Source organism: Elephantulus edwardii, unplaced genomic scaffold, assembly GCF_000299155.1.
Source record: "Elephantulus edwardii isolate Elephantulus edwardi_28Jun2011 unplaced genomic scaffold, EleEdw1.0 scaffold00371, whole genome shotgun sequence".
Lineage (NCBI taxonomy): Eukaryota > Metazoa > Chordata > Mammalia > Macroscelidea > Macroscelididae > Elephantulus > Elephantulus edwardii.
The window spans coordinates 1,481,644-1,493,512 of record NW_006400121.1 but is presented as its reverse complement, the minus strand read 5'-3'; the positions used below and the strand labels follow the sequence as shown (position 1 = coordinate 1,493,512).

The 11,869-nt window shown below is 37.7% G+C and overlaps 1 protein-coding gene across 1 annotated transcript in view; it reads left to right on the top strand.

Annotated features, from left to right (window-relative positions):
* AADAT (aminoadipate aminotransferase) overlaps positions 1 to 11,869 on the top strand; it is a 53,568-nt gene that overhangs the window by 22,973 nt on the left and 18,726 nt on the right. The window contains exons 6-10 of the mRNA XM_006902134.1: positions 670 to 735; positions 2,600 to 2,682; positions 3,967 to 4,063; positions 6,747 to 6,808; positions 9,953 to 10,017. Coding sequence (XP_006902196.1) covers positions 670 to 735; positions 2,600 to 2,682; positions 3,967 to 4,063; positions 6,747 to 6,808; positions 9,953 to 10,017 — 373 coding nt within the window. The remainder of the gene's footprint in view (positions 1 to 669; positions 736 to 2,599; positions 2,683 to 3,966; positions 4,064 to 6,746; positions 6,809 to 9,952; positions 10,018 to 11,869) is intronic.

Genomic DNA, 11,869 nt, shown 5'->3' with positions numbered 1-11,869 from the left:
ATTGCCATGGGAAAGTCTGCTGTTAGGGACCTCTCCAAAGTACTGAAGAGCAATGGTGTCTCTCTGGAGACTAAGGTGCGTCTGATACAGGCCATGGTCTATCATTTGACTTTTATTCACTTTATGTCTGGCTTCCATTGTTTATTCCATCTCCTCTGCTTGTAACTCCTTGTCCCAGACTCTACTGACCTCTTTGGTCCTTGGGTCTCATGGCAGCAGGGATCCCCAAATGAAGGAGCCTTTATCCAGGGGATTTTCAGGCCCTTCTCTCCCCCACATCTGAAAGTGCTAGCTCTGGGAAAGAGTCTGTCATATGATGATGTCTTCTTTCCTGAAGTATATTGCCCTCCTTTGTATCTGGTATGACACAACACAAGACCAGGGGTGCCAATTTGAGCATTGTTTCTTTTGTCTTCTTGCCTTGGCCTACAGAGTGTCATAGCTAGGTTCCTCAGCTCTCTGTGCTCTCTGATGGTTCAGGGGAGAGGTCTTCGTACATTCTTATACTGTGTACAAGCAAGGGAAGATGGGAGGGTGCAGGGAGTAGGCTGGCAGCCTCCCTTTCCTGGTAGGATCTGCTAGTGTCTCCATGGGAGTAAGGACTCAGCTCTGGTCTATTATTCTAATTTTGATGGCTTTTAAGAAATATATTCCTTTCCTCTTTTTTAGCTGGCAAGAAAATACAATTTCCTCATAATAGAAGATGATCCTTACTATTTTCTTCAGTACACCAAGGTAAGTGTTTGAGATTAAATAATTTAACTACAAAAAATATAGGTTGTAAATTATTGGGCTGTATTTGACTTTAATTTGTCACTGCATCAGAACTAATCCACTCTTATATTGAGCTTAAGTAAAGTATTATTAATGTGTTTTTCTTGTTAGGTGTTGTCAAGTTAGCCTCCAACCCCGGGTTAACCCCTCTTTGAAGAGAACTGCTTATTGGGCTAGGGGCAGGGAGGGGAGGAGGAGGAGGTACCTATAGTCTTTATGATAGCAATTTCCAAGCCTTTCTTCCATGGAGGATTGGGTCCATTAAAGTCACCCACCTTTGAGTTAATAGCTGAGGTCAATCAAATTGTGCCACCCAAGCTACTTATATTCATTTGCTACCACTTCAGTTTTTAGTGTTTTGGTTATATCAAGGACTTAATCCTTAACACTTTCAGTCTTACTGCTTTTTCTGGAAATTGCTTACCTTCAAATTAGCTGGCATTCTGTGCCATGCATTTCAGGACTGATGGTCTTCTTGAACATCAGACCAGGGATGTCAAATGATTATTATTTTAGGTGTTGCCTTTTGTCTATTGGTAGTAGATGACTGTAGTGACATTTAGAACAAGATTTGGAGGTTATATTCAAACTGAAAGAGAAAAAGTGTTGTGTTTGGTGAGTGAGGTCCATTGGGGAAATAGAGGAGCAGCATTCCAGGCAGCCTTCTCCATGTCTGTCAGCCTTGTTGCTTGCCTCCTGGGTCTTATCCACACAGAATAAATTCTTTCTCACATTTTGTAATTATTGTTTCCTAATAAATGTTGTTAGGGAGCTCTGGTGGCTTACAGATGAGGAGTTGCACTGCTAACCCAAAGGCATGCATTCAAATCTACCAGCTGCACCACAAGAGAAGAAGGGGCAGTCTCCTCGCCTATTGTTTACTGCATCTGAAAACGTACTGAGGGGTCAACTATGAATTACTCCAAATTGATATTATAAAACAAAAACAACAACAGATATTGTAGGGTATAGACTCCTCAAAATTCAACACCATGCAGTCACATTCTTTGTTTGCACTCAGTATTATTAATAACATATATTTGGGGTTGGTCTGATCATTAAATGTATAGAAAATAAACAAGAAGTCTTAATTTCTCTGTAGCATTGGCCTAAGTGTCGTGCCTGGCAATCTCCCCTCCCAGCCTCAGCACAAGATGGCTCCCCATCTCATTTGTTTCTACTTCAGAAGTAAATATGAAAGTTCATGCTCTCTAACATATTTGTCATCTTTGTTTCCCATTTTATGTTTATCATTTTTTTACCTTTCTGATTGGTTCTGAGGATCAGCAATTATCTCTGTAATCTGCCCTTAAAACTACTACTTTTCTCCATTCTTATCTTGTCCAAACTAGTTTTTCGTGATCCTTCTCTATCCTTTTTTTTAGTCCTGCAGTTTACCCATATGGCCAGAAGGAATTGTTTGAGGCTTTCGTAAATTCATCTTGAGCAAATCAAAGAACCTTGGGGTGTAGGTATGTGTGTGTGTTTAGCAGAAGCAGCCATGTAAATAGGTAGATACTGTGCAGGAAAAATATGGGCACTCTCCTCAAGTGTGATTTACAGCCTCTGAAAAACCTCCTGGAGGATCAGTTAGAAGTCAATTCCAACTTGACAATATTGAGTTCTTGTGCATGAAAGAACATGCATCTCTATTTTATATTCCCTTTAAAAAACCTGAGATAAAAGTAATGGAATTTACTGTACTACTGTTGTTCCAATCATGCCCGCTCAACTCTTAGTACAAAATATTTTTACAATGATTATCAGAGTTCTCAAACCAACACTTTTGTTATGCTTTGTGTATTTGTTTGTTTTCCATTTGAAGCCGTGGTTACCAACATTTCTTTCCATGGATGTTGATGGCCGTGTCATCAGAGCTGACTCTTTTTCCAAAGTTCTCTCCTCTGGGTAAGGCCATGTATCTGTGTAAAAGATACTGTACCTCAGTACTTTTCAGTCTGTACAATTTTTTTAAAATTTGTTTTATTATTATTAATTTTAATCAAAGTTTACAGAGACTGAGGATTTCCATTCATTCATTGTTGCACCTTTCTCCCTGCCTGGTCCTCCCTCCCCCCGGTTCACTCTTCTCTTTGAAAAGTAAAAGAAAAATTCTTTCATTATTATAAATCCCTCCCCACAAGTCCACTCCACTCTGCAGCCTTCATTCTGGACTCCTGTCATGACAATAATACCGAATCACATATCCCTTTTAAATAGTTTTTCCCTCATCTGTTTCAATGCAGTGGACATTATTTAACCCATCTTTCTCAGTCTCCCCCCCCAGCCTCAATGTCAGTCCTGTTTTATAGCAGTGGCACTATGCATTATTTGTCCCTTTGTGAGTGAGATATTTCACTCAGCATAATGTCCTCAGAGTCACCCATTTTGAATAATATTGCATGAGTTCCTTGTTTTTCATTGCAGCATAGTATCACAGTTTCTCCATTTGTTTGTTGATTGGCACTTAGGTTGTTTCCAACTCCTTGCTATTGTGAACAAAGCTGCAATAAACATGGGTGTGCATATATCTGCTTGGGTGGCAGATATGGTCTCTTTCGGGTATATTCCCAGTAGTGGAATTGCTGGGTCAAATGGTATCCCTATTTGCAACTTTTTGAGAAACCACCCACAGTGGTTGCACCCACAGTGGTTGCACCATTTTACACTTCCACCAATGTGAATAAGGGTTCCAGTTTCTCCACTACCTCGCCAGCATTTGTTGCTTGCTGTTCTGTTAAATTTTGCTATTCTTACTTCTGCACAATTTTTTACCTTTAACGTATTTCTTGTTCATTTGCCGTAAGACAGTAGTTTGATAGTTAACGTGAGCATGTGTTCCTCCCTCTATCCTTCTCCCAGAATCAAAGGTAATAACTTATGTTTTATCTGAAGTTGTAGTAGAACTGATCAAGGTTTTTTAGGTGGTTGCTTTCTTTTTTTAGTACTGATCAAATTTTTGAGTCAATATATGAAAGACCACATTTGGTCAGAATTTTAAAGGTAAACTTAAGTTCAGATTTGTGTTTTAAATAAAAATCATTTTAGAAGCATGTTTTAAATGTCTAAATCAGTTTATTCCCCAGGTCACAACTCTTGTTTTAACAAAATCAATAAAATGGTACATGCTGACTTTTAATATGTACAGCATAAGTATTAATATGTAAGCATATATATTTCCTTTTTGTGTAGGTTGAGAATAGGGTTTCTGACAGGTCCAAAACCCTTGATAGAAAGAATTGTTTTACACACACAAGCTTCAACATTGCACACCAGCACTTTTACCCAGGTAAGAAAAATTAAAGAACTTTTTTGTTATTGTCAAATCAGAATTGTGCATGAATGTTCACAATTAATGTTGAGTCATATTGGCAAGCATGAAAAATTATGATACTGAATCTTCAATTCCTTAATGTAAAGGCCATATATCACAGATCCATACTTTAAAAGGCAAATGAGAATTGAATAAAACTGATTTTCTTTTGAAGCATAAACTAAATTCCTTGGTTTTCAAGAAATCTGTTTGTTATGTGTTCCTAGCATCTGGCCTAGGAATTTGATACGAACTATATTGGATCAAAATGAAACTAGCTTGGGGAGGTAACATTATTTTATCTTCTTTGTCTTGGAATCTGTAGTGAGAGCTTGAATTTTAAACCTGTTTAATGACTAATTGTTTGCCTTCTTTACACATTACTAACCTCTCCTAAAGATGCTGATTGGACCATCTATTAATTAAAACAAAGGAAAATTTGATTTTTAGAATGTATAAATTTCTTGATATGTTTGAGAAAGAATTGGACCCATCCCTTACATGATCTTGAGACTGTAAGGACAGAATTGCAATTGGAGAACTCAAAAATTAATAGAAAATTCGGTGAAGACTAGAGCACTGGTTTGAAGATGCACATTCCAGAAAGCATAAATGTCCATAAATCTCCCTATACAATACCACTTTGTGAAATATTTTATGTTTGTCTTTATCTGTTACTAAAAAAACTTCACTATCTTCTCTTAATATGTAGAATTAGAATCTAAAGCCTACTTGAAGGTTGTATAAAAAGGAGCAGAAAATAGGACATGGAGACACAGGGCCATGAGCCTCTTTCTTGAAAGGGTCGGAGGGTGTGTGAACAAAACAGCCCCTCAGTGCCCCAGAACAAAAAGCCCAACCTCGTAGTGCCTGTAGAGTCCCACCAGCAGCTAGAGGTTAGTTTATTCATTGTTGACTCACAGACTCAAAATTACGGTACTGAGAACCTAGGGCTTATTAGGGAAATAGTTTGTTGAGTTGGGAGGGCAAAGAATATCACCCAACACAAATATAGGTTTTAGCTCTCAACAGTCTTTAAGGCATAATTCCTCAATAAGTCCATGATCCAGTTTCAGTTCAGCAGTTAAATCCAAATCATCCAGCAAGGTTTGCCTCAGAGTAGTTATAAATCAGTTTTTCCCTCAAGCATTAGCAAGAACAGCAAAACCTTTTAACTGTGGCCAGCACAAATCCAAGAAGCCTCACGTCACACCTTGCCACAGTTTCTCCACAACGATGCCACAGTCTCTCTACCACCATCACGAGGGTCTCGCCGATAGGGTCTCACTCCAGTCTCCCTCTACTCTTGCTTGCTGCAGGTCTGGCTCACCTCAAGTCTTCCTGCTCAGTGTAAGAAATATTCATTCTCTTATCCTAGTCCCACAACTCTTGGTGATTTACAAGACCCATGTGTCTGCAGTTAAGTTAGCTGGAGACCAGAGTGGGGGTCTACGGTAATGGCTAAAAAGCACCAACTTTTAGGCTAACACCACAGAGACAAGGAGATCTCCAAACACATTTCAAGCAGGTGTTCATAGCTATTATACAGTTTATGTTTTCAAAGCTGCAGCATAGGATAGTATTTCAAGGTGTGATCTGACTTTGAATCAAGCTCTCCCTTAACTGTATGCCTTTGGGAAAATTAACACAATCTTTATGCCTCATCTATTAACTAGAAATAATAAACTGTCTAATGAGCTTATTATGTAGTTTAGTAAAAATGTCTTAGAATAGTACCTGACACATGACTATTATATATACTACTCATCCTTCTCCCTTGGAGTAGCTGGTGGATTCAAATGGCATGCCTTTAGGATTGAGATATAGCTTCTTACTAGGCTACCAGAGCTCCCTTTTTTATTAACATCTCAATATTTTTTATGAATAGTCAATGATTAATAATAAAGGTTAATTACTAACAATAGCAACAACAATAATTTTTATCTATCCATATGAGATGCATTGATTCAGTGACTGGGGTAATTGGGGTATATATGTCAGAGACAATAAAGTTGGCTCAAGATAGAGCAGGGTTCAGAGCTGTTGTACATAGGGTCACCATGAGTCACAAACAACTTGCTGGTATGGCACATAACAACATAGTATATTATTATAATTTCTAATTTTTAGATATTATAATGTATTAAATTTTATAATTTCTAAAACTATAATTTCTAAATTTTAAATTATTGTGACTTATTATAAGGTTACATATTACAAATTTATATATTTAAATAAATTATGTCTTAGTCATATCATTGTTGTTGTTATTGTTAGTACTTAACATTTATTATTAGTCATTGACTCTACATAAAAATCATTGACATAGTCATAAAAAAGAGAGCTCTGATAGCTTAGTGGTAAGAAGCTATCCCACAATCTCAAAGGCACACAGTTCAAATCCACCGATTGCTCCAAGGGAGAAGGATGAGCAGTCTCCTCCCATGTGATTTACGACCTCTGAAAACCCACTGAAGAGTCATCTGTAGGTCAATTCCAACTCAAAAGCACACAACAACAGAATTCATACTAGGTTCCCCATATTCTATCTTCTTATAGAGGATGACATGTAATCAAGAAAGATTGCCTTTTACATTATGCCACAAAAAGACATTTTCAAGAATGAACTATAACATGTTATTATTTTATCTTTTTTTAGCTAATGGTATCAGAGCTTCTACACCAGTGGGGAGAAGAGGGTTTCCTGGCTCATGTAGAGAGGTACTGGATCATTTGATAAAATACATATGAACCACTTAGGAGCCCAGTGGATATGATACATAGTAAAGAGAGTTCATTTACTGCCCTCCTTCCTAAGTATCTTAATGTGAAAAATAGAACAGTTGATTAGAAGCAAAAAGTACTTATGTTTTCTTAGCTCTTTACCTCGAAAGTCTTAGCAGGAGTATCTAAATAGGGGTAGTATTTGCATAGTTTGAAAGCAGTCCTTACCCTTTCTGAGATCATCTGAATTCTCACCAGGATGTAGTTGTTATTATGTGCCATTGAGTCGCTTGCAACCCTATGTACAACAGCTCTGAACTCTGCTCTTTCTTGAGCCAATTTCATTGTCTCTGACACACCTACTCTCATTTCCCTAGTCACTAAGTAAATTCATTTCATCTAGGGTCTTTCTTGCTCTGACCCTCCACCTCTCCAAGTATGATGTCTTTCTCCAAGGATTGGTCCCTTCTAGCAATATGCCCAAAGTTGTTGTTGATTGTCATTGAGTCAAGCATGACTTATAGTGACTTCATGAACAAAAAACCTAATGCCTTTCTATAACTATCATCGTTTCTCCAAGTTCATAGAGTTTCCATAGGCATGTGGTTTAGGAAGTGGTAGCCACTCCTGCTTACAATTCTGTTTTATAACTGGAAGCTCCACCAAACACTGTCCACATTTGGGAAACCATTATGGCATTTGACACCCCAATGTCACAAGGTTAAACATGACAGCAAACCCAGATTACCTAAGTACAGCAAAATGACAAAGACTGATATACAAAGTAGAAGAATATTCCTTTAAAATATAACAACACTAATCTCACTTAGCAGTGGCTAAGTGTTGCCAGGTCAAATATGACTCTGGCAACCCTATGAACAAAAGATATAAACTCTGTTCTATAATTTACATCATTTCTTTATGTTGATAGAGTTTATAGAGCTTCCAGAGGCATCTGGTTTAGGAAGTGGATGCCACCCCTTCTTCCAATCCTGAATTGATCTGGAAGCTCCTCCAAACTGTCCGTGATGGATGACCATTATGGTATTTGACACGACTGTGGCACAGTGTTCAGCATCACAGCAACTCCAAGATATTCATACAGCAAATAAACAAACAATTGCTGTACCACTTAAAGAATGTTCATTCTAACATTAACAAATTTGGCCTGAGGGCCGCAGGCACAAACCAGACACAAAACCAACACAAACTCCAAAACCTTCCTTCCATGGCCCACATCAAAACACTAGAAACCAACTTCTAGGAGCCTCCAAGCCAGCCACATCAAATACACAAAGTTAGCATTCACGTATTTAACTGGTTTAAAGGTTGTGTGCGTATGTATGCACATTAATATACATGAGTATTTTATTTAATAGTCAGTTGACTATTAGGGAGACATAACAAGAGTAAGGATACAGTTTGTCCAAATAATCCTTATTACTGGTCAGTCTAGATACAAAGGTGTACCTAATCCAGGCCATGGTCTTCTTAATTACTTGTTATGCTTCAGAGAGGTAAACAATGACTGAGGATGACAGAAGAAGAATAGATGCCTTCAAATTGTGGTGCTTGAGAAGAGTCTTGAACATAGCATGGACCACCAAGAAAACAAATTAGTCTGTCTTGGAATGGGTGAAACCAAGTCTCTCTTTGGAGGCTAGGATTTTGAAGTTGGGGCATGTGGCCAGGAGAGATTAGTCCTTGGAGAAGGACATCATGCTCAGAAAGGTGGACAGATAGCACAGTTGAGTAAGACCCCAGATGAAATGTATTGATACAGTGACTGGGGCAATGGGGGTTAGTGTGTCAGAATTAGTGAGACTAACTCAGGACAAGGAAGGGTTCAGAGCTGCTGTACCTAGGGTTGCTATGCATTGTGGGTGACTCAATTACACATAACAACAGTAATATTCTGTGACAGGTTTGGAAGCAGAAGTGGCATCCAATTCCTAAACAACGTGCCTCTAGAAACTCTAATGAACATCGATAAATGTTGATAGTTGTAGAGGGGCTTCAAGCCTTTTGTTCATGGGGTCACTATGAGTCGTACTCAACTCAAAGGCAATCAACAGCAACAACTGGTGTGAGTTATTCATTATTTCAGCCATATAAATATAGTACTTCCTGAGCCATTTTGAAATAACAATAATTGAGGTATCTTTATTCTCAGAGAAGTGATTCATAGTTTCAACAGTATTTTTTTTTTAATCCCGAGAGATTTCACCCTGCAAATAGCAATAATTATTTTAGCAAACAAAACAAAAAAAAAACCCCAACAGGTTCTATTACTTGTATTAAAACTACGTTTAAGGAATAGCAATTCGTGATCATGAGCACAATTGGTGTTCTGGGATTCCCATTCTTCTCAATGTTGGCCCAGGTTTGTTGTGATCCACATAGTCAAATGCCTGTACATGGTTGGTAGAACATAAGTAGACATTCTTCTGGTGTTTTCTGCTTTCAGCCAGGATCCATCTGACACCTGCGATGATATCCCTGGTGCCACAGCCTCTTCTAAACCCTACTTGACCTTCTGACAATTCCCTATAGATAGTTGTGATTTCTAGTGATGGGAAAGATCTCATCAAACATGGGTGAAGTGTACTTAACCTGACTAAGATAAATGATGTAATTAGGAAGCACATAAAAGGGAAAGATTTTTTGGTAAATGCTATGAGATATGCAACTGTGTAACAACAACTCAAAAACTGAAGTGTGGTTAAATATGTATGTGTTTATGATCACAAGTGTGTGTGGATGGATGTATATATATATTTATGAGCATATACAGATTTAAGTATTCATGATGTGTGGGGGTATGCATCCATAAATATTCGTATAAACAATGAAGCACATAGGGACATACCAAAAGGACCCAGAAAATTACATTTTGATTTCCATATTTAACTTAGAAATGGGCTTTATTTGTTCTCATTTTTAAGATTATTTTATAATAAAGGAGGAATACAAATATAAAAAATTTATCACTAACCAAGTCAAAATATGATCTGGTATCATATTTTCAATAATTCTAAGAAGAAGGAGCATAATTCTTAAAAAAATTGAGCCCCAGAATATTTCTAATACTGGCAATCAATGTATTAAATACAGCCTTTTCATCTTTTTTTCCTCTTCTAGAGTTACTGATTTCTACAGGAACCAGAGGGATGCACTGTTAGCATGTGCAGACAAGTGGTTACGTGGTGAGTGAGATGCACATACTATCCTTGTGATAAGCAGTAGCACCTGGATCAGAGGTAGTGAATACTGGTTAATGTTGTTAATAGTTTCAGCAGAAAGAAACAAGAGTCCAAGAGTACTCTTGCCAAGAAAGTATCCTATAAAAGATATCACAAGCAATAGATTACAGACCATGGAACAGTTCTTCAAGACTATATTAGCCATCTCTGGTAAAGACTTTGTGATTTATAGGTATTTTCAGTCTAAAAACTCATCCAGTAGTAGCTTAATGAAAGATAAATAATGCCTACACACAAAAGGGTTTAAGGTTCTTAAAAAAATTGCCTTAAGTAAAACAATTTTCAAAAAAGCAATATATTTTTCTAAATTAAACTGTGTATGTGAATAAAGATATATACATATTCAATGTAAAAAAAAACAAACAAAAAAACAAGCTAGGACAATCTTATGTGCATCAGTCATTACAAATTATTTGCTTTCTAATCATTCGTTTGTTTATCTGTTGCTAATTTGATTGCAAATGTTTCATACTTCATTTTTTATTATGGTAGAAAATCATACTAATTATATAGCCTTAACAGTACAAAAATGCTTCAGGTATGAAAGATAGTGAACAAGAGATGCTTTATCACACTCCTTTTTTTCACCTCATGTCTCAAGTGGCTTATTTTTTTTAAATTTTATATTGGTTTGCATACAAAGTTTGTATGTATTGTTTCACACTATCCTTCATTCATATTGTGTTTCATACAATCATTTTCATTCATTATGTTTTATAAAATAAATCACCATTAGGTGAGCTCTGGTGGCATGGTGGCAAGAAGCTGCACTGCAATCCTAGAAGTGCACAGTTTGAATCCACCAGATGTTCTGCTGGAGAAGGAGGAATAATCTCCTCCTGTACCAGTCAGATCTGATTTGACGGTACCCACAAAAAACTAAAAATTTTTTTTAAAAAAAGAATCATCATTACCATACCCATCGTTATGCTTCAGACATTTTTTTTTAAAAAAATCTTTAAAACAGCTTAATTACCACTGGGCCAATTGGCAGCATCAGCATGGATGGTGAAGAGATTGAGAGAGTTAGCAGTTTTAGTTTGCTTGGCTCCACAGTCAACACTCTTGGTAACAGCAGCCAGGAAATCAAGAGACGAATTGCATTGTGAGGGACCGCTCAAGAGTACTAAATAGGGTTGATAGAAAGAGAATTGATGCCTTTGAGCTTTGGTGCTGGAGAAGAGTGTTGAATATACCATGGACTGCTAGGAGAAAAACAGGTTTGTTCTGGAGAAGGTGAAGCCGGAATGCTCCTTGGAGTCAAGGATTCTGAAGCTTCATCTGACGTACTTTGGGCGTGTTGCAAGGAGGGACTGGTCCTTGGAGAGGCACATCATGTTTGTTAGAGTGGAGGGGAGGTGAAGGAGAGGAAGACCTTCGATGAGATGGATTGATTCTATGACTGGAGCGGTGGGAATAAGTGCGTTTGAGATGGTTAGGTTGGCACAGGATAGAGCAGCATTTAGATCTCTTATACATAGGGGCGCTATGAGTCGCAAAATGGCACATAACAACAACAACAGTTAGGATTCCTTGGTCTGGAGAGAGAGACAGACCAGGGAAAACTTTGCCCTAAGGTGGATCGGGCAGGTTTTTATAGTAGTCTCTTTAGGAAAGGAAGAGAGGAACGTTCCATTGTGGTTTAGCGATGTAGGTGGCCATTCACTCCCTTTGTTGACATGTTGATATTCTATGAATCCTGCATTCTCCCCCTGGACCTTGGCCTGGGCAAGCTCCTTTTTTAAAAAATAGGATTTTATCACCTTGAATAGTGTTAAAGAAAAAGTTTTAATCA